Consider the following 23,876-nt stretch of genomic DNA (forward strand, 5'->3'; position numbering starts at 1 on the left):
GGCGGTCCCTGTCATTCTGAGCTGGCATGAACGCGCCATAACTACAACCCTTTTGAACCATGCGCCCGGCACACAGACCCTTTTTTCCGCCGTCAAACTAGCAAAAGAGGATTTGGACACGCCCTAAACGCACCTGCGCCATGCGCTTCACGCTGTGCACTTAGATCATTAAAATAGGGCCCTTTGTCTGTTAGTCACAGACACGGGTAGAGACATTAGTGTCCACAAACAAATCAACACAAAGGACTTGACTGATTGTATCTGTGAAAAACACTCTATAAAATACATTTTACTTATTGATGACAATATCATCCAGAAAAAGTGATATTGATATTGTTGGCTATAAAACAAAGACTTTTATAGGCAGTGCCTGAATTGGGCAAGTACTCAACAGTACTGAGTACCAGCACTTCTGATTTTTGTCCACATAAGTACGTTTGCTTCTAATTGTTATTAACAGTATTATTAAAAGGCTGATATTTATAATAAAACAGGTTATAAATCATGATTTATTGGGTGAAACCAATTAATTATATGTAAAACCAGACATTGAACACCCCCCTATAGGCTGAATTGAGTGATCCTTTTTTTTCATAACCACATTTTCAGACGCTGCGATGATTCAGCTGTGAGATTGGTAGTCGAATCCAGGCTCCTTAGATCGAATCGTCCAATAGTCCACTATTTGGGGTGCTCGATGGTGTTTTAAGCCCCCAACGTCTCCTTCCAGGCAGCGCTGCGACCGTTGACTTCAAGGCACCTAACCCTAACATTAACCCTAACCATAACCTTAACCATTGCCTAATCCTAGTGGGAGACATTGAGGGGCTTAAAACACCGATAAACATTTGGGGTCAGTCCTACAAGATATACTTAAGAATATAAATATATCCAAGATACATACTGTGATCATGTCATGGGGTACTGGCACCTCCTTGGTCCAATTCAGGCACTGTCTGCAGTCATGTCTTAATTGTAAATCTGAGCTCAGGATGATTATGGATAGCTTGTGATGTTGCAAAAGTCTCAGTGGGGGAAACAAAGCTGTTACGCTCCATTCTCTGAGTTTCCTGCTGTGGCTGAGGAGCCGCACCATGTCGTGATCCTCTTATTTCAGTCCGATTCTTCTGCAACTGCTGAATTAGGGTACTGGCACCTTTTTTTTGGACCAATCCAGGCATTGTTTATAAGACAGATCTCTGGTTCTCTTGATAAATAATGTTTTGTTAAAAGCCTACCTGTATGATATAGGGCTGCAACTAACGATTATTTTCATAGTCGATTAATCTGTTGATTATTTTCCCGATTAATCGATTAGTTGTTTGGTCTATAAAATGTCAGAAAATGGTGAAAAAAGTGGATCAGAGTTTCCCAAAGCCCAAGATGACGTCCTCAAATGTCTTGTTTTGTCCACAACTCAAAGATATTCAGTTTACTGTCACAGAGGAGAGAAGAAACTAGAAAATATTCACATTTAAGAAGCTGGAATCAAAGAATTTTTACTTTTGTCTTTAAAAAAAATTACTCAAACCGACTATCAAAATAGTTGGCGATTAATTTAAAAGTTGACAACTAATCGATTAATCGTTGCAGCTCTAGTATGATATTCTCCTGGTATCGGTCAGCTTTCAGCCAGTGAAGAAAATATTTTGGGCAAATAACAAGCCACTAGTAAGGTTCTAGTTTGGCATTTTGCAATCCTACATTCATGGTTTGCTACTGAAACTGGATCAGACAGAATCCCAATCTGTCACACAGATCTGAGAACACGTGTTACAATAAGTGTTCACAGTGATCTGAATTACTCCAGAGAATATTATTTTACTAGTTAAGTATAGAATTCAGTTACATTGCATGAAATGCACTTCAGAGGAAGCGGGAAGCAATTGAGATTTTTTCAACAGAAGAAGATACTAATGGTTCTGTGTCTTCTACAGGGGTGCTGCTAAAAAATCTGGGGCCCCTGACAATAGTTCACCGAGGGCTATGAATCTTTTAAAACAGCTTACACCTGTTCAATACTTGTGTCTCTGACATCTCTAATTTTTTGATATTGTAATTTGTTATATTTTGTTTTTATACAGGACAAGGACCCAAGATGTCATGAGGATCTTCCAAATTAGATATGATATTAGACTTTCTGATTACTGGAACGAAATGTGAAAATCCAATCTAGGCTCCTGCTGTGCCACTAAGACTCTTTGATGGGTAGACAGACCTTTTTGGTAATGGCTGATTGATTTTGGAAGTGCTCTCGAGGGCGCTGTAAACTCAAAGCTCTTTCCAAAATGAGCGAGCGAGGAGAGCATTTCGGTGAGAGGGAGTTAGGGAACAACAACCAGCAGGGTGGCGTGCTGGCTGAAGGGGATGCCAACGCCAATGATATCCGGACAGAGGATGACGGAATGGCGGGTGACACTGGCACGCCTTCTGGCCTGACGACTGAAACAGCACAGCAGGACAAAGTCATCATCTGGGGTACGGACTCCCAGTGTGACGACCCCGAGCTGGCTGAGTTTGAGATGCTGGAGTGTCAGGAGCTGGAGGCCTACCTGGTTGAGGATGGAGAGGACTTTGTCGGGTTTACAGATCAGAAAGAGCTTCAACAAAAGCCTTCGCCATGCTGCAAATCCAGAGTAGACCAGGTGACAGATAATCAGAGCAGGGAAGAGAGAAAGTCCATGCTGCATGGCGCCAGTGAGCAGGAATCCAGGACTGAGTTAAGCTCAGAAACCGATGTTTTTGTGTCCTGTCTGTCCACCATTTCAAGCATGGACACTGCTATGGACACTGCTGGCAGGAGCCAGACAACAGACTCCTGGCACAATGCCTCTGGTCCTTACTCAACCATCTCAGAAGATGTGACTCTGGTTTCCCAGACTGGCAAGGCCTCTCAAAGAGCTGATCACTCTCCCCTCTCCCCTGGAAAAAGCACAATACACAGGACAGATGTGGACATGAATTTGAATTCAACAGTTCACTCAGAGGATGCGGCATCACAGGCACAAGTGCGCAATGGAGTTATTCCGTGTAAGGATGTCATTGATGAGCACAGAAAGATCAATAACCAGAGAAATAAAGCAGGCAATACCGTCCCAGAGGGAGACTGTGATCAAAGGAGAAGAGCAGAGCACAAGGGTTTACCCAATGCAAAAACATCACATGAAGAAAGCACTAAAATGGATAAAAGCACACAAGCTGATGAGGCCCCTGACATGAACCACAGCCCACCCACAACAGGTACAAAAGGGACTCAGTCATCAATTGAATCCAAAGCCATAAAGAAACGAGGATCATTTGATAACTCGTTGAAAAATCAAAACTCTTTTGACAAGAGTTTTAAAAAGCAGCCATCGTTTGAGAATACTTTCAAGAAGCAGCTCTCCTTTGATAACACCTCCAAAAAGCAGGGTTCTTTTGAGAATCCAGTCACCTCCGGCTCTTCAAGTCTGGAGAGAAGGAAGCCATGGGGAAGCCCAAGTCGGCCAGCAACTCCCACCTCCCCGAAAACAACTTCCTGTTCCCCCAAGAGACGACCGCCTGGCTCTCCAGCCAAGGTCCAGAGCGGCAGGGCACTGAGCTTGGAGCGCAGCGACTCCCCTCAGAGAGCATTAAGTCAAACAGTCAAACCACCAGGTAAGACAGGTTTGAGCAGTTGCATCCCAAAACCTGTCACGTGTCAGCAGAAAGAGCCTGAAACCAGGAGGTCTTCTCCTCCTCAGAAGCCTAAAAATGTCAGACCAAAAATCATCACCTATGTTCGAAAGAATCCCCAAGCAAAACCCCAAGGGACAGATGCCCCGCTGGAAGCCTCTACACTCCCACTAAGACTATCTTCTTACTCCAGCCCACCAGCTCATAAAGATCCAAAGGTTGGTCCTCAACCTAAATCCACACTGGTGCTATGTTCCTCCAACCTGCTGTTTGACAAATATCGACAGGAGATGCAGAAGGCGGGGTACTATACTCCAGGCATTGCTGGGACTGGGGCGAAACCTCCAAGCAGCACCATCCCTCAAAGGCTGAGTGGAAAGTCGGGCAGTTTTCATGAGGATATGCCTGAGAAATATCTCCAAGAGGTGAGAAATGGACTTTTGATTTGATACACGTACATGACACAACTGCATTTATTAGTGGTTGAAGCAAAAAAAGAAAAAAACAGTAACATGCAATTGACAAAATATCTGAGAAATGCAAAAGTTTTAACCACTTAGTGGAAGAAGGAAAAATTCAATTTCACCAATGAAATCCCAATGTTTCAAACTATGAAGCATTAACATTGAGTTGTTGAAATTGTTGACCGCCTAAATGTAAAGACACAAACAAGGCCTGTGTGCAGTCTATTAGCAGCTAAGCTAACAGTAATGCCAATGATAAATGTCACAGTTGCTTAATGCAGAAGTCGTCTTCTTGTAGGGGGTTAAGAGGCTAATCTTGGTGTGGCCCCGTTTCCTGGGATGCAGCTCTTGTCTGTCGTGGTGATAGGGTGCTCTTTGCTTCTGCAGCCTTACTTTCTGATTTAGGGTCACAAAATGGGTATATCAGTACATACAATCACAATGTCACAGCTTAATGTAGTTATAAGTGAAATAATCTAGTTTATCCATGCACTCCATAATACAAATGAATGATATTATTCATATCACATCTCTGTTATGTAAATATTCCTGGACAATTATGTGCAATAATTCCTCGGTGCAATAATTTATAGATTGCATGTGCAACACCTGACATCATTGTAGTCTGACATGTTTCAGCCACTTGTTCAGTGCTGCTGCTTATCTTCACACTGTACTTCAGTTTTTTCAAACTGGACTTTATTTACTGTATGTTCACACTGTACTCCAATAGCATTTTCACAATCTTTTTAACCTAATCTTACCTTACTTTTACACAACTTTTTATTTCTTGCACTTTAGTTGTGTTACTTTATACTTTTTCTTACTCTTATTTTTGCCTTTTTGACTGTGAGCAACTGCAACTTAACTATTTCCCTGAGGGGATCAATGAAGTATTCCGATTCTGATTCTTATTGCCCGTCAACTGAAATATTTATTATGATAACTCTATTTGTAATGTTCCTCCCCAGCCTGTTTCCCAAGACGGAGGCAGTGTCTACCGCTCACCCAGAGCTCTGAGGCCTCAGCTGGGGTTAGGGGCGGTCTCCAGGCAGCCTGCAGCCAAGACCAGAGTTCAACAGACAGGCCAAAGGTCAGCGCCGGCCCCAGGCCAGTGTGCTCAGGCAGCCACAGCGGCTGCCCGAGGCTACCAGGACCCTGCAGGTGAGATGGTGATCTGCTGGCTTAATCGGTTCAAAGTGAAAATGTACACGTGGTGTCGGCATTTGGTATGTTTTTTCAATGGGATTTAGAAAGTTAAGATCAGTCTATCCTGTTGCTAAACCAAAATCAGTGTCCTCCCAATTAAGATCTGGACCCGAGGATATCATGTTTCTTTGGCATGGCTGTTGATATGTCTTCATCTTTGTACTATATGTATAATTGTTGTTTTTATTTTATTTCTTCTTTTTGAGCAGAGCTGCTCGGGAACGCAAAATGAATTTCAGTGTAAACTGACAAAATGGTGTCCTATCCTAAATAAGAGAACACAGGACCGTATTTAACATGCTGCATACTTACATACTTATGTTTCAAAACAAAGAACGGCTTGAACCCATTTAGAGCATTGTGGGGAAATTATTTTATGCATACTTTGATATTCTGTGCACATCCCATCCTCTTCTTTTTGAGCTGCAGAGAAGTGATCGTCTTTTACGGATGAGGCTTGGCTTGTGGCACCTTAAACTCTTTGAAGTGCAAAGCATTGGATAGCAATGTAACACACATCCTACCCACTTGCACTGCTTATTTCTCCCTGCTCACATTATGAATCATAATCTAGACAGCTTCTACATATGGTGCTCTCTGATTTATGTACAATTTCCTCACTGAATGAATGAAGGTTGTTATGTTTGTATGTGTGTCGTCTTTGTAGCTGCATGTGATTAGTGAAAGTGACATGAATCCTTTTTTTTTTTTTTTAACTCTGGTTTTCTTGCGTATTCCCTCCCAATAAATGTTGAGCCATTATTTATATATGAGTAAGTAGTCATTTTTTTGTCATTACAATGAGCAAGGATCTGTGTGCGATCACGGAAGGCTTGTATCATGTGGACGCACCGACCGTTTTGTTGTCATTACTTAGAATTCCTCATGAGGGCGACAGAAACTACACACTATAGCTTCAAAGATTGGATTTCAAAAGATCATATGTTTATTACTTTGACATCTATCCTCTTTATGTTTTGATATCAGAATATAACCTACAAACAGAAAGTGTGGCCCCTATGTCAGTAGGTCTTGTAGATTCACCCACTAATATTTTCCCATCTACCTCTAGGAGAGCAAAAGAGGTCAGGAGAAAGAGGTCCAGAAGCCACCCCTAAGAGCGTCCTGGTGAAACCAGGCCAATCTGGTCTCCGTCCTCCAGGCTTCACCGCCCTGCCAGCTGCCCGTCTAGCCACCTTCGGCTTCGTGCGGAGCTCCAGTGTCTCGTCTGTGTCCAGCACCCAGTCTAACGACAGTGGTCACAGTGATCCCTGCCGAGCCTCTCAGCGTGAGTCACGCTCGCTCTCCATACATTTAATATGAATTACAGTTACACACAGTTAAACAAGTTTACTACTTTAGCTTATAATGTGCAACTCGTGGCGATACGTAGATCTGGAATATCACACAGACAGAAATATATTTCTGTTTGATGTGCCTGTGTGATATATCACATCTACATGTCCTCGTTAGTTCAGCAGTAGTCGTGGCTGCCCCTGCTATCCTCAGTTGCCATAGTAACAGCCAGGCACTTTTTTTCTCACTTTTTTCATTCATTTATCCCGAGTAGGCGCTGAAAGCTGCTGCACCACAGAGGTTTCGATGAAGAAATCTGTAAGTCCCTCTCCTCCCCTCAGCCTGCATACTGCAGCATTTTATCTGGATCAGATCCCAGCACTCAGTCCCAAGCTTCCTGCGGCCTTCATCTAGAGAAATCAATTCACTTGACAAGCTGAGTGTCTCTGAGTGTAACAGAGATATAAGAAATGTGTCAGAACAAGCTGCGAAATTGCCAGTTCATTACAGATTTTACTAAATATGTGTTCTGTTCCAACGTGGAGCTACTGCAGATTCATTTGTTCAGAGTGCTGACTCAGAGCAACCACTGTGTGAAAATGCTTAGACGTACTGTGAAGAAAATCACTTTTTTCCCCTACTGCGTTTTCACATTCATCCCCTGATCCTGTCTGAGTCACAAAGTGCCACCTCAAACAGCTGTGCTGAATCAATCTTTACTGTGGTAGCTATCAACTTAAATATAAACCGACCAAAATCAAATCATTTCCAATCAGCCAAAATAGATATCCAGAAAAGCTTAAGATTGATCTGTTGCAGGGGGAACTTCTAGATTACCTGGTAGACTTGCGCCCCATGTAGTCCTTGGCAGAAGCCCGGGTTCGAATCCAACCGGTGGGCCTTTGCTGCATCTCTCTCTCTCATCTTTACATTTTTTTTAAAAAGACTGGTCTGTTGCACAGGCAAAAGTGTCCCTGTGGCATCTGTACTGACTGTGCTGATTGGCTGATACGATGATGGGTTGACTGCTATCCTCGCTCTCAAATGTCACCACATTTGTTCCAGCCTTGACAGCTGACTGCTGCCTTTCCCTGCTCTCCACTTTTACTTATGTCTTGTCTTATTCTGACCTGCTGGAATTCAGATGCTTCTTTAAGCTTCTGGTGCATGCCCTCAGACTGGTGGGGGAGAAAACAGCTGTTGTCTCATGCAGGGTTGCCTCCCCCCCCCCTCCCAGCCTTAAACTGCCTCACTTGTCAGCAGCAGTCTCTTCTTCCCTATTTATAATCTGTTAAATGAAAAGGTGGTGCCGGTGGCTGAAATATATGTGGAACAGAGAGAGTCAGGGTGTGGTATGACAGGATTATCTGTGAAGCTGTTTTTACTACCGACACCTCCGACCCAACCTCTTTCTTGCCCGTGGATCTCCTCCTCAAACTTTCCCTACAGTCAAGTCAGAAATAATGGTCTTTCTTTGCGCTTCAGCTTCCCTCCTAAAAGTCTCCAATGTACACTTTACTGGGTCATTTTGTACCATTTTTAACACTGATTCTTCAGAAAACGACCACAGCCCCAGATGCTAAGCTGCAGTCATGTAAGTGTGGCCTACTCGGCCCTTTTATTGCCATTGTTGTCTGTTATTTTCTTTGTGGAGCTGTTGTTAAATTTGTAAAGGAATTACACATTTGCTGTGTTCCTTTCAGCTTTAGTGAATAGTTGGGTGTCTACCAGATAGTAAAGCGCTTTGGGAGTAGCTCAGACAGCATACACATGACTGGCAGCTTGCATGGCAGTGTTTCCCTTCAGGCTATTGGCTCTGACAGCGCTGCTCTATTAGAATGCCACCGTATGCCTCCAATGCAGCCACATTCCCCAGGGATGCACCTCAGTTAAACCGTGGGACTGGGAGTGAGTACATCCTTCCATAATGAACATCAGGACGCTGGCGACATTTGGAATTCATCTGTCCAGTTAGCTCAGTGGTGTCTGTTGTACTGTACTATGTGCTACTTGGATGTCAAGATACCAAAAAGTTGAAAGACTATGTATTAGTGTCAAAACAGTTGCAATTGGGTTTTCGATTTATACAAAATGAATCATTGAAGTTGTCTATCAAGTTAAAAAAAAAAAGCCAAACATGCATGGTTTCCTGATTCTTAAATTTAAAGATTTGCTGCAGTAAGTAAATATTGGATTTTGAACTGTTGGTCAGACAAAACAAGCAATTTGAATGCTGCCTTGATCCTTATTTTTCCCTATTTATGACCTTTTATAGACATGATATAGCTACTAGTGACTATATACTTTATTTTCACTGGTTACCAGTTGCTGCCCGCATCAAGACACTAGTACTTGCATACAGGGCCACGAACGGATCAGCCCCAGCATACATCCAGGACATGGTCAAACCCTATACCCCAACCCGCCCACTCCACTCTGCATCAGCCAACCTGCTTGCTGCCCCCTCACAGCAAGGGAGAACTAATCACTCGACGAAATCCCGACTGTTTGCTGTCCTGGCTCCTAAATGGTGGAATGAGCTCTCTACTGACATCAGGATGGCCGAAAGCCTACGCATCTTCCGCCGAAGGCTAAAAACACATCTCTTCCGACTACACCTCGCATAAACATAAAAAAAATATATATATATATATATATATATATATATATATATATATATATATATATATATATATATATATTTATTTCTTTGAAGCTGCACTTGCACTTCCTACTTGTTGTCTGGAGTTTGAACCTTCAGGGTTGAAAGCACTTAAGTGGAAGTCGCTGTGGATAAAAGCATCAGCTAAATGATTGTGAAGATCCAGGCCAAACATTTTTAACATCAACAACTTCTCAGTCCCTCCCCCTTTCCGCTAAAGCCCAAAACTGTCTCCTAAACCCCTCCCCCCACAATGGAGATTCAATGCGTGTGCATGAGCAGTGATTGACACGCAGTTAGACACCCCCCCTGGCCCTGATTGGTGCATCTGAACAGGGAGCGGTGGATTTTTGCAAATCGCACTACAGGCTGTAGGTGGAGCCAGAGGAGGCCGATTTTTTTTAAATGACCTGCTTCATGTAGTTCTACTGGAACATAGAGTCAGTTTCAGTAAATTAAAGTTAATTTTACAAGTCTTACCTACTGCACCTTTAAGCCTCTTTTCCTGTGGATCAATCCCATCCCTGCCGTGTCCTGCAAGAAAAGACCACCAGACACTATTCTCTTCAAAGTCTTTACGATCCTTTGAAAGGGAAATTTTGTTTTAGTCCATCATGTAAAGAGGACATCTGTTAAACAGTTTCAGACCAATTTCAGTTTCACTGTAAAAGTACTTTGTGCCTTTTCACAAAAAGCTTCAAAACGTGCTCCATGTTAAACAGTTACTCATTGTCTAAAATGTATCTTGAGGCATTTCCCTAAAACGCATGCAATACGAGAGTTCACATCGGTGTCCTACTGCAGACATGTCACATCATGCTTTGTTTTACTTTTCTGATTGTTTATTAAAAAAAAAAAGAATTGTATCAAACTAATGACAAAAACAAAATATGACAAATATTTGAATAGTCCCACATTACCTGTCTGAATTTGTGTATTTCCAATATTTGCACCACACAGGCCAGACAGCTTGTTTGAGAAAAGCTAATTCTATTATTGTTTATTTGTATTGGAATAAGTATGTAGCATAGACCTATGCCACACACCGCAGCATTTATAGCCTAAGTTAATTTGCAATGCACGTCCCTAGATGGACTTTTTTTTTAAAATACAATAACTCAACACTTACATAAAAGACAGAGAACACAAACCCTTATTTATATTAAGAGGAAATATTGAGTAAAAGATACGGTAATTGCACAAAGGCTATATTAAAAATAAGCCGGATTGCAACTGCACACACTGTTGTATTTAATATTAACCTGTCGGTTCTCACTTGCATAAGCATTGCATCACCAGCAGAGTGGAGTGCTTCTTGCGTCTTGCTGGTGTAACACTGGTCGGAGGATGCTTGAATCTAGAGATGAAATCGGTACTGTATGCAGGTTAGAAACAATTATTTAGCAGTGTGACTCAGCCTCCAAATGTCTCCTTCAGCCAATCCGCTGCTTGGCTCAGCCTCATTTCAGTAGGACTCCTTCAGACAATAGAAGCATCTGCTGTGAGACTCTCCCAGTTACTGTCATTCCACCAGAGGTTTCACACAGGCCCCAGACATTTTGACAAACGGGTTTTAATTTAGTTGATATTTAATTCAAATGAATAACATTTTACTGCAATAGCTTGCCGTTTCATCTGTGATTTCAGCCTCCTCGACCCATCTGACATAATTCTCCGATCAGAATAAGGATATTTTAATTCAAGTGCAGCATTTGTCAGCAGTGTTATTGATTGAGGGGCTGAATATTTCATGATAAGTAGTTGGAGCTATCTGGTTTCCCTGGTTTCACAAACCTAAATGCTGAATTGTGGAAACAGTGCTGGAATCCAGAGAATATCCTGATGACATTTTGTAAAAGAAAACAGCGTGTAACAACTTGAGGAATCTCCTGTCCGTATGGTGGGGAGGTTTGTTCTTGGTGATGTTTTTCTGTTGGACTACTCGTCGTTACAGCCTCAGTTTGTCTTTGAACCAAGGCCTCTCATATCCACAGAAAGCTAGGAGGCGTAATAACAGCTGTTATGAATAATTAAGATGTTTGCAGCATTCTACTTTTTGCTAGTCTTAGTGAATTTCTGTGGTTTAGATAAAACTACTCTCCCAGGAAAGATAATGATCTGCTGATACTTGATCCAAAAAAAAAAAAAAGATCCTTTATAGGTCAGAGGGAGGTGATTCACTGGGACAAAGTAGGGACAAAATATGAATAAGTAATTTACAGTGGTACATGTACAAATTATGAAAAACAGTAATACATTGACTAATTAAAGCTACAATGCCCCAATCCCAGGGGGTTTAATTTTTTTGCCAAACCAAATTAGAGCTTTGATCATGAGAAACAAGACTCAATGTAAAAAAAAATGCAATATAAAGAGCATAATATGCAGCTACCAAATTGTTTTCACGAAGCTTCATGAACCATTTTCTTTATTTTTTGAGCCCACTAGATGGCGCGCTCTGTTCAACGAAAGGTTGAAAGCACACTGAATTACCATTTTTTTTTCTTTAAACCAAGAGCGCCATCTAGTGGGATCATCAAATACAACTAATGCTTCATGAGGCTTTATTTGGACATCACTATAATATTCCATGCCAAGTTACATACTTATTTTTGTAGTCAGGTACCATTCAGAAGGACCAAATGTCTTTGGAGTTTGTGCAGTCCTAGTCTATATCCACGACGTTCCATTTCCAGGATTGCTCAGGTTCCGCCGTAAATTCCGCCAGATGTCCCTGTTTTTGGCTGGATGTCTGTTAACTTCCCACTTTCTTTGTGTTGGCATTTTAAACTGTAACGCCTCAGACACACGACACTGGAGGACTCAAATGCACGATTCAGAGACACAGTTGAAAGTTTAACAAAATAAAGTCTTCACTAGAAAAATGATTTAAACAAAAGGCGCTCACAAGGAGGATATAAACAAACAAACAAACTTAATGGCTTATATAACCTGGCTGGACCGTTGACAAGACAAACTGGCACAAGACAAAGGGAGACAAGGACTATTTATACAAGAGGTAGGGGAGACCAGGTGAAAACAATCAGGGGCGGGGAGACAATCACACTGGCGGGAAAATCACACAAAGGGAGGAAGTCAGGGTCTGAAATGAGAGGGAAAGTGAATACAAAATAAAACAGGAAGTGCACAACAAGACAAGACATGAGTGACTACACTTAACAAACTTGACGAGACATAACATAAATTCGCTTTTATTTCTGAGGACTATGGTTAACTGCTCCTCAGATCTCTGCAGGGTAAATCCAGACAGCTAGCTAGACTATCTGTCCGATCTGAGTTTTCTGTTGCACGACTAATACAACTTTTGAACGTCCACACGTTCCACCAAAACAAGTTCCTTCCCGAGGCTATTTTGCAGAGTCACCGTGGCTCTGTCTGGCGCTTAGCACGGCCATTGACCATTGTGATTGGTTTTAAAAAATGCCAATAAACCAGAGCACATTTTTCTCCCATCCTGGAATGCTGTGTGGACTAGCCAGACCTTCCTCCACAGCACTGTGGAGGAAGGTCTGGCAATGTGAGACTGGTGCAGCCCAGTATTGACCAATACGTCACTGAGTGGGCTGGTGCTGAACATTTCTACTCCCTGATTCTCACACAGCAAACAAAACAATAAGTGGAAACATGAAATGACTGAAAGCAGATGCCATTGGTGTATCAATTCATCCGTCCATACTCAGTCCTGTTCAGTGTCACAGGGTCCATGCATCCCTGTAAATAGTAACCTTTAAACATTTTGACAAAGTCACATGCCTTTGTTTTTCTCTTCTCTGTCATCCTTCCTGCTCTGCAGATCTGGGCAGTGGCAGCGACGACACACCTCTCCACAACACCACAGCACCCACCAGCGAAGCCTCCAATGCTCAGAGCCGGCCTCACCCTCCCAACGCCCCCAGCCTCCAGCGCCGCAGTCTGCCGCCGCAGCGCTGCTCCCCGCTTGGTACGTAGCCTGAGGAAACAAGCATCTGCTGCTCACCCTTTATGTGCTTGTTTATGTGGCGTTGCATCTCCAGAGACAGCATCCTTGTTGTTGCTGTTTCCACAACCCCCTCTGATCAAGCTCACTGTGTCCTGTGATCACATGATCCCTGAGATTGGATATGTGAGTGTGTGCTAGCAGCACTGTTAGGGGGAGGTGGATTGGAATGTACATGCACGCGACGACTGATGAACTGTAGCCCTCAATTCACATGTTGGTATTCATTCCACAGCTCCCAGCCCTGTAATGACAGCACTGTTTCACCTCCAGCATGTCATTCACAGAATGTCTCTGTTAAGGTAGCAGGTAGACATTTACCCAGCAGGGTAGTTTACAGATGCTGGTGTGCTGTGCATACCTGGGCCTGCATTGTGTATGAACATGAAAAAGGCAATTCATTTACATATAAGATGCTCAGGCTTGTATTTTCTGTATGTTTAAATGGAATAGTTGACATCTTACCTTTCTCAGCCGGGTGTAAAATGTAAATTGTATTAAAATTTTGGAGAAATTTAAGAAATGAAATGGCCTATGACTTAATAGGTAATCTATATGTAATTCAATCCAGTGGTTCCCAAACTTTTTCACATCAAGGAGTCCTAAACTGACACAAATTAGACCACAGACCCCCATCTGAAGATTTTTTTTCCCCAGGGACCCCATCTGATAGGATCTTTGCTTTTAGATGATTTATTACAGAAAGTGTATGGAACCCATATCCAAAATAGTCATACACTCTGTCATTGTGTTACTTAGGGATGGAACAATAGTGTAAATAAATTATTCCCCTTTTTGCTTGGGACCCACTAGAACCCCCTCAAGGACCCCTGGGGGTCCCCGGACCCCACTTTGGGAACCACTGATTTAATTTACCTAATCTAAATTGTAAGATTTCTGCCACAATGTAAAAATGTGTTCCCATTATACATATTACTAATGTTTGAATTTCAACTACAAGGTCTTTGTAGGGCATTTTTGTTTGTGTTTGAGATGCAAAATGATGGCCATCAATGTTACATTTAGGTGCCTCTTTGAGGAGCCTTCTAACAGAATGAATAGCACGGTTGTCCCTTGTCCCGTCTCTGCAGGTATTTATACATAATACGTCAATTTACTTATGTTGTCCTTCAGCACAAAACATCCTCGTATGACTTCACAGACAAAACAGGAATCATTATCAAAATGAGTTTTTCTGTATTTAACAGACAACGAAGCCTCTAAAACTGAGCTAGATGAGCGTGATACTGGGCTGAAAAACCACAAAGTGTCCTCACAGTGATGAAGATATCCTAGCACCATGATTGAGTGTGCCTCATGGCAGACCCTTAATGCCCAGTGTTCATTTCCCCAGTGGGGGATATCATTTTAGATTCGAAGAAAAAGGAATACAGAATGAAAAATAATGAACCTAAAAGCTGATTCCTTCTGCAATGTATCTTAACTGTTGCTTAACATTGCATCCCAGCAGTGATACAGTACCGTATACTGTATATATGTACTCCCTCTCTGCTGATGTAGCCGTCTTTGTTGTTAGTGGCTGCACCCTGTGGCCCGTGTTGGCATCAGTGGATGTGGAGCATCAACACCATCCAGTGGTCACAGAGTGTATTCCTGTGTGAGTCAGGAGCATCCTCAGCTTCCTGCTACAGAACCTGTGAGAACAAGTGGAGCAGCAGCTCCAGCTAGTGGCCACTGACTGTCCCACACTGTCCCACACTGTCCCACACTGTACCACACTGTACCACACTGTACCACAATGGACCACACCTAAACCTTTCCTCTTTTCCATCTAGAGCTGTAATCGGGCCTTAAAAGTTAGGCCCGACAAGGCCCGACTCCGACAGTATTCGGAGAAAAGTACATTTTGATTGACAGCTTTTTAAAAGCCCAAACCCGACATTATTCAAATGTGTGGACCCACACAGCCACTGGCTCATTATTCTCATTATGAACATGGTCAAAAGTTTTCCACACCTCAGACCTTGCTTTCTTTGCCGGTGCAACCAAAACGTAATCTCCAGAGGCCAGCCTCCGTTTCACCTCCTCAGCATCCATTTTCGCGCTAATCGAAACGTATCACCTGACCGCTCATTTACCACGCAACCCGGAGCGCAAGCCCAAGCCCGAACCTGTCGGGGGCAAAGATCTTCAGCTCTATTTCCATCAGTTTACACAGTAGGTGTGAAAAAAAAATTGATTTAAGGCTGTATTGTGGTTTGTTTTGCAACGATTTTTAAAATCGATTCTTTTCCACAGAATCAATATTTTGTATTCATTTTTTTACCAATGATTCACGTAAATATTTTCTGTTTATGCGGTACCGGCGACGGCGACTACATCATATCCGTTTCCAGCAAAACAGAGCGAATGCAAAAAATTAGGGCTGTCAGCGATTCATTTATTTTATTTAAACATTTAATTTATTTTTTTTGCGTCGTGCCTAACGGCTACTATTTTGACCCTTTGGCGCTGCCGTACTTCTTCATAACACATCTTCTGCTGCAGAATGCAGGCAGGCTGTCGGCGTGGAGAAAGACAGCAGCAACACACTTCTGAATGGCGCTTTTCTTTTAAAAAAAACTCCCAGACGGCTCAGTAGACAAGTCGAAAGCCATATGCACATTGTGTAAAGCCGAATTAAAATATCACCGAAGCACGTCAAGCTTGAGCTACCACCTACGAGCTAAGCATAGTACAGTTAACGTGACTCAGGTTGATGCTAGCGGGCTCAGGCAAAGCAGTATTTTGGAGAGTGCTACTCGCCGACCTGTGGGTGAAACCAAATCCAAAAAAATGACTACAGCTCTTGCGAAATGGGTGGCAACTAACTGCAGACCTGTCAGCATCGTAGAGGACTCGGGTCTTAAAGACGTACTACGGTTGGCATGTTCTGACCCGTCTTATACACTGCCGTCGAGGGGGACAGTAGTTTCACCATACACAGCCTGTACGACACGGAGAAAGCTGCCACACCAGAACTGCTGCCAAGTGCAAACGCTGTCTCATTAACCGGTGATCACTGGACGTCAGTGAGTAATCAACATTATTTAGGAGTTACTAAACACTATATTGATTCTGGCTGGACTTTGAACTCGTTTGCCTTAACGGTGGTTGTTAGTGTTACATCTCAGTCATTTTTTCTCAATCCTTGTTAAAAATGTAAAGGTTAAATGTTCTGCTGTGGCATCTGGTTTTTGGACCATTTTGTTTGTACTGTATAAGCAACGTGTTAGTGTAACCTAACATCTCAGTTAGGTTAGGTACTTGTAGGAATTGTGTAATAATGACAGATTCACACATTTGTTTACAGTAAATAAATAATAGTCAAGTTCATAAAGTCACTTTCTTTGCATTCATTTGAGTCCCAATCAAGATAAACTGGTAAGAATTGCTTTCCATTGTTAATATGGACTTAAAAACAGTTCTGAAATGCAAAATAATAGAATTTTAATTGTGATAAAACATGCGATTAATCGCGATTAACTATAGAACTTCAGCGATTAAAAAATGTTAATCGTTTGACAGCCCTACAAAAAATAGATGTTATGTACTTTACTAATGATGATGTGCATTCTTTTTAGTGAATGATTCATTTTCATAAATGTCTCATGATATATATTGTCTCTAGAAGCATATTATTCAATTCTTGGTTTTGTTAAAGAAGGAAAAGAAATTGCAATACTCAATACTTTTGAATCGCAATACTTCTAGAATCCCAATAAATTAAATCGCGATACAAATCCGATCAGCAGCCATGTATCGTGAAAGAATCGAATCGGGACAAAAGCATATGGTCCCAGCCAGTCCCCTTTTAGAATATTACTTTAGTTAAAGTCTTAAAGTATCTGATGTGTTCTTTACTTACGTATCAAAAGTAATTTCTGATATTAAATGTACTTAATTATTCGAAGTCAAAGCAAAAAAAAAACTTTGATTATGAACTTCATGGCCAAACGTGTGTAACGTTAACATCATCGTCTGTTACCATGGCGGCAGAGTCTGCACCAGGTGCTTCCATGACGCTATCAGTCATTATGCTTCCTCCTCTTCAACTTTAGTTTTGGCCAACAGATTCTCATTCTCATCTTGTAAAATATGGACGCTTGGTCAGGTGCCTTTGTTGTTGTTATTGACGCTAAAAGTCTCCTTTAGCATCATATCTAAACGCGTCGTGGGTAGGATTATTACGTTTCCATGACACGCGGGAAGAACGGGACGGTTGGGTTTAGGAAAAGAAGAACGGGAGGGTTGAAAGAAAAGCAAAGGTTGGGTTTAGGAAATGTGACACACACGGGACACGATCCCCGGTCTCCTGGGTGAAAGTCCTGTGTTTGAAACCATCCAACACCCCAACCGACCTCCCTATGCGGATTTTCGGCCTTTCATACTACTCGCTACCATAGCCGCTCTTAGTGTTACGTCATCTTCAAACCCTGTGTAGCTGCTGCTCTCCCCGGTACGTTATACAAACACGCTGAAGGGCGCTTTTTTCGTCGCTTCAGACGCTGACAGACACTGTCCAAACGTTCGTATTTTACGAGCTCGGAGTGAGAACGGGTTGTTATTGTTTTTGTTGCTTGGCAACAAACTTGGCAATCTAGAAGCAATGATTCGCTTTTTTCCAGTGTAACAAATTTCTTCTGATTTTATTTTGTAGTAACAAGTAACTAAGATATGAAGTGTAGTGTAGAAATGTAGTGGAGTATACATTTTATTTAGGAAATGTAGTGGAGTAAAAGTAAAAGTTTCCAGAAATATGGATAACGAAGTAAAGTACAGATACGGGAAAATTCTTCTTAAGTACAGTAGTGAGGTATTTGTGCTTCGTTACATTACAACACTGGTCCCAGCCTTATTACACAACCCGCTTTGGTTGAGAACTTTTACACCAAAGATTGATTTTTTTTCCTTCTCAGATCGATTTGTAAAGGGCAGAAGATTTCTCAGGAATGTGTCTCAAATAAAAATCAAAGATTAGAAAAAAGTCTAAAATATATATATATATTATTTCATGTGTTTTCTCTTCATATCACAGTAATCATCTCACAGCCTCTGAATACATGCTGAGTTGCACAGTCAAACATTTACAATTTACAGCAGTACACCAATGACCTTAAAGTACTCTTGTGTGTAAATGATGGACCCTGGTGGAAGTATTCAGGTCTGTTACCAAAGTCAGATTACAATACCACCACGCTTCCTCTTTATCCTGTTTTTATTAACGCTGTTAGTGAAGCCAAAAACTATTTTCCACAACGTCAACAATAAAGTTAAAATGTACCTCCATTTATCCAAAGTTATTTCATGTATTACTGGGTTATTATTACCAGTGCAGTCATGCTTAAGCAGCTTGTAATGCTGTAGCATTACAAGCTGAGCCTGATTTACTTTGCAAACATGTGCCATCGTTTAATCCATGTAAACACATTATGATTTATAAACTCATGTTTTGTCAGAATCAGAATCAGAAAAGCTGGACCTTAGCCTCCTGCCAGAGGGGAGTGGCTCAAAGAGTTTGTTGCCGGGGTGGGAGGGGTCGGCCACAATCTTTCCAGCACGCTTCAGAGTCCTGGTGGCGTAAAGGTCCTGGAGCAGCGGCAGATTGCAGCCAATCACCTTCTCAGCTGACCGAATGACACGCTGCAGTCTGCCCTTGTCCTTGGCTGTGCTAGCAGTGTACCAGATGGTGATGGAGGATGTGAGGATGGACTCAATAATGGCTGTGTAGAAGTGCACCATTGTTGTCTTTGGCAGGTTGAATTTCTTCAGCTGCCGCAGGAAGTACATCCTCTGTTGTGCTTTCTTGACGAGGGAGCTGATGTTCAGCTCCCACTTGAGATCTTGGGAGATTGTAGTTCCCAGGAAGCGGAAAGACTCCACAATGTTAATTGTGGAGTCACGATGGTGATGGGGGCAGGTGGGGCTGGGCTCCTCCTGAAGTCCACAACCATCTCCACTGTCTTTAGAGCATTGAGCTCTAGGTTGTTTTGCTTGCACCACTTCACCAGGTGGTCAGCCTCCCACAAAATTATAGCTTATTTACAGCTTGTTCTTCAACAACGTATTCTGTCTTCTCTCCCAAAATCTGCTTACAATAAAGTTTGCTTTCCTGAAGCATAACTAAAATTTTCCATAATCATCCATATATATATATACATGAAATAAAACAAAAAGTGTATTTCTTGTGTTTCAAATGTGCCCATTATAAAACATATGAACTTGTATCTTTCCTACACAGCCTCGAGGAGAGAAAGGCAGAAGGACATAGAGGCTGTTTTGCCACCAAAGTCCTCTCCCAAAAGATTTGCAGTGGTATCGCCCAAACCACAGTCCCCTGGTGAGTATTGTGTGTCTGTCTGTGTGTGCATGTGCATGCACAAACATACTGCATGCACATATCGTGCTCCATATTTTCAAAATTTGAGAATTTGGACATACAAGGTTTTCACGCGACAGCGACGACATGCATGAAACTGTATGCTTGGTTTGATCCAAAGTGGTACAAAGGGAGAAAGCGGCAATCTGTAGAGCAGCACCATCAGCTTCTACTGTACCTTTAAAATTCACAGGCCCTCTCTCTGTCCGTCCCTCTCGCTCTCACTGCGCACTGTGTTACAAGACCCATGGCAGCCTGCTGTTGTCATAGCAACAAGCTTCGGGAGCTGTAATGCTGGGATGGCGCCTTTAGTAGCAATCCTGCTGGGTCAGATTTCCACAACAAGTCAGCATTCTGTCCTTTCCTCAGAGAGCAGACATAGCGAAGAACAGCTGCCTAGATTTCAGGTACCACCTGTACCTATAAAGGTTCCCATACTGCACACATGATGTGCTCATACTGTAGTTTCCCACTGTGAGTGTTTCCAGGGGAGAGAGGAAACTGCGGCTGATTGGTCTGAGCATTGACAAGACTTGAGTAACAGTAAGACCATGTGGGAGGATAAAAACCACTGCAGTTCCAACCAATCAGCACTTGAGTTGTTTGTGTATGTGAGCAAACCAAACTGCTAATATTATCTGCAGTGTAACTTAGCTATTAAGTATTGCTGTTGGCTAATGACTATTGTTATTATTGATTGAGCTAGAGCTGCAAAGATGAATGGATTATTTGTCAACTATTAAAATGAATCGCCCACTATTTTGACAATCGGTTAATCGGTTCGAGTCATTTTTTAAAGGAAGAAACATTCTTAAAGGTGAATATTTTGTAGTTTCGTCACTCCTCTGTGACAGTAAAGTGAATATTTTTGAGTTGTGAACGAAACAAGACATTTGAGCACTTCATCCTAGGCTTTGACAACACTGATCGACATTTTTCACCATTTTCTGACATTTTATAGGCCAAACAATTAATCGATTAATCAAGAAAATAATCCTTAGTTGCAGCTCTAGATTAAGCTGTTGTTGTGTTTTTCTATTAATTATTTAATTAGGGCTGTCAGCATTAACGCGTTAATCGCAATGCGATTAAGGGTCGAGCATAATGCGTTAATTTTTTTGAATCGTATTAATCGCATGCCACCATTTATTAATTTATTTTCACTTCACTCGGCTTTGCGTCGTGCCTAACAGGCTACTATTTTGCCGTACTTCCTCGTAACACATCCTGCTGCTGCAGGAATAGCAACGCGGATTTCGGTGCCTCATTCTGGTGCCACTGATATGTCTGCACTTCTCTCTGCTGCTCTGAAACAGACGTTACAGGAAACAGAAACATCGCTGCACGTGACGCTAGTTAACACTATACTCAACAGCAGCTAACGTTAGCCTAACGCTAGCTAGTAGCTGGATTAAACACGGTTAAAATGCTGACAGCTAACGCTAAACGTGTAAAGTGTGACTGTGTTTCACTGTAGAGGATTCAACACCGGGATGTAACAATCTGCAGCTGCTGTTGGAGAAACAACACAGACGGTGCGTTCAATTAAACTAGTTTTAAGCTGGCAATATTACCAGATACACTGGTAATATTGGCTTTCCATTGTTAATATGTACTTAAAAACAGTTCTGAAATGCAAAATTTTATTCATGTGATAAAATATGCGATTAATCATGATTTAAATATATATATATATATATATATATATATATATATATATATATATATACTATATTCAACGATTAATCGCGATTAAGAAAATATAATCGTTTGACAGCCCTATATTTAATATATGTCAAAGCTAGAGTAGCTAGACTATCTGTCCAATCTGAGTTTTCTGTTGCACGACTAAAACAACTTTTGAACTTACACACGTTCCACCAGAACATGTTCCTTCCCGAGGCTATTTTGCAGCGGCACCGTGGCTCCGTCCGGCGCTTAGCTCCGCCCAAGACAATGTGATTGATTTAAAGAAATGCCAATAAACCAGAGCTTGTTTTTCCTCCCATCCCAGAATGCTATGTGGAGAGACCCTCCTCCACAGAGCTGTGGAGGAGGGTCTAGCAATGCAAGACTATCCAGTTTGTAATGTATGTGTTGTGCTCTGGTTCTCCACTTGCTGGTGCAAATAAGTCAGAGGAAAAGATTGATTACTGCTTATACATATGATCTACTCATGAACGGCGCTGTCCATATTAAATTAAGTCGGTTATAAGTGAAAATATCTCAGTATGTTTTGTGCGTCTTGCTTTGTGTTTCTATAGTTGGTGGGCGGACAGCAGCAGCTCCTGGTGTTGTTGGGACTGAACAGGCCCAGGAGTTGGACCGGGCTCTGATCCAGCAGCTGCGGGAACGCTGTGAGCAGCAGGACCTTCAGCTGCAGAGCCTTCAGGCCCAGTTAAAGAAGGCATTCCTGTGCCTGGACGTTTTCAGCATCACTACCCAGCACTTCTGTCACAAGGTAGGCAACAGCAGAGCTCGGGGACCTCAGCAGGGCTGACAGGAACACAAACTGGGTCTTGCTGCCACTTTGAGACCCCCACAAAGGGTTTAAAGTCCAAATTCTTTCAGCCTAACTTGTAAAGCAGGGCTGCTGCAGCAGGTGTCACATCCCATTCTAATCCTCTTTTTAAGATCTGTTTAAGGAAGCTCTGACAGCTGTTGCGCGTTTCAGAATGCAACTACAAAGTGTAAATGACACCTGCAGCATCTGGCCTTTGTTGTCAGCATTACTTTGTTCACAAAGCCAGTCACTTGCTTCAAAACCTGATTGTTGTAGCTTTTTGAATATGTTTGGATTAACTCTGTATCAGCAGTTGTCGTCGCTAAATGGTGTGAGGAAGGTGTGGGGAAATACTGAGGGATTCCAAAGTGATTTCCAGTGGTTTAAACTAAAAGAATGCATTATGACTTTCTATAAATCCAAGTGTATTATTGGACATGGATTTGATAAAGCTGTGTGGCATTTTATTTTGGGTCTGCCCTACAACTGCTGGATGGTTGACTCAATGGGATCTAAACACGTTTGGTATTTATTGCAATTAGCAGGGTTAATGTGTCTCCTGCTGTGTAAGATAATCACTGTCTATGGTGTCAGAATCCCCATCGGTCTGTTTGCACACTGTGACTGAGTGTGCTCTGCTTCTCCAACCTTGATTAAGCGCTTGTTTCTTGCTCTTTCCTGGTCCTCTGCTTGCATTTCATCCATTCTCCAGCGCCACCCACGGGTGGGAGATGATAAATGAGATTAGAGCTGCCTGCCTGGGCCTCGCTGTGCTTTTAGTGAGACTGATTGTCTCACGGGCAGAGTATTCACTAAGGTCTGACAGGTGGAAGACTTGTGAAATATGTGCATCTGAGATATATCTGTTTAAAAATGTTCCTTGAATTGGGTTTTCAATCACTAATGAGGCCAAAATGGCACTGTAAGTGATGTTCAGATGTAAACTACAAGTGAACTTGGGGGGGGGGGGGGTGCTGCTGAGTGAGTAGGATGAAGACGTGAAACTTTGCAGCTCCCAACAGGTGAAATTTCAAACGACCAAAAAGACCATTTAATCTTAATTTTATTCTGGAATCAGTTGTGGGACCTTTATTTGTACCTCAAGGTTGTAGCAATATCGCTTTAGAGTACCAGACATGTCGGACTGTTTGTTTTTGGAAAAGGTTAAAGGATACTTAGATAGGAGTTCTTATGTTGCTGTTGTCTTCCTAGACCCAAAGCGAGCTTTTTAACCACAAAGTTCTTTTATCTAAATTAACATATTTTAATTTATCTGAGCAAGCTCTCAACTGGATACAATCATACCTGTCCAGTAGAAAGCAATGTGTTCGTATTAATGACTCAAAGTCCCCACTGTGTGAATGTCCAGTAGGGGTCCCCCAAGGCTCCATACTTGGTCCAATCCTGTTTACACTTTATATAAATGACCTGCCAGAGGCTTGTAAAAATGTTGATGTCCAGATGTATGCAGATGATGCTGTAATCTTTACACATGCTAAGAACTACCAAGAGATAGCATCCACACTTACATCTGCAATGGCTCACATTGATGACTGGCTCACCAAGTCATGTCTCACCCAAAAAAATGTTTGTATGGCGTTTACCAAACAAAACATGAAGGTGTCACATTCTAATGTGTTCCTTAGAGGACAGGAGCTTGATATTGTTAATGAATTCAAGTATCTAGGAGTCATATATGACATTTAAAAGTC

The 23,876-nt window shown here is 42.1% G+C and overlaps 1 protein-coding gene across 1 annotated transcript in view; it reads left to right on the plus strand.

Annotated features, from left to right (window-relative positions):
• The first annotated feature begins 2,097 nt into the window (after positions 1-2,097).
• Positions 2,098-23,876, plus strand: part of mtus2b (microtubule associated tumor suppressor candidate 2b) — a 37,680-nt gene continuing 15,901 nt past the window's right edge. Inside the window, exons 1-6 of the mRNA XM_078244887.1 lie at positions 2,098-4,079; positions 5,090-5,282; positions 6,400-6,615; positions 13,100-13,246; positions 19,524-19,622; positions 21,926-22,122. Coding sequence (XP_078101013.1) covers positions 2,289-4,079; positions 5,090-5,282; positions 6,400-6,615; positions 13,100-13,246; positions 19,524-19,622; positions 21,926-22,122 — 2,643 coding nt within the window. The 5' untranslated portion in view covers positions 2,098-2,288. The remainder of the gene's footprint in view (positions 4,080-5,089; positions 5,283-6,399; positions 6,616-13,099; positions 13,247-19,523; positions 19,623-21,925; positions 22,123-23,876) is intronic.

This window comes from Sander vitreus, chromosome 3 (assembly GCF_031162955.1).
Source record: "Sander vitreus isolate 19-12246 chromosome 3, sanVit1, whole genome shotgun sequence".
NCBI lineage: Eukaryota > Metazoa > Chordata > Actinopteri > Perciformes > Percidae > Sander > Sander vitreus.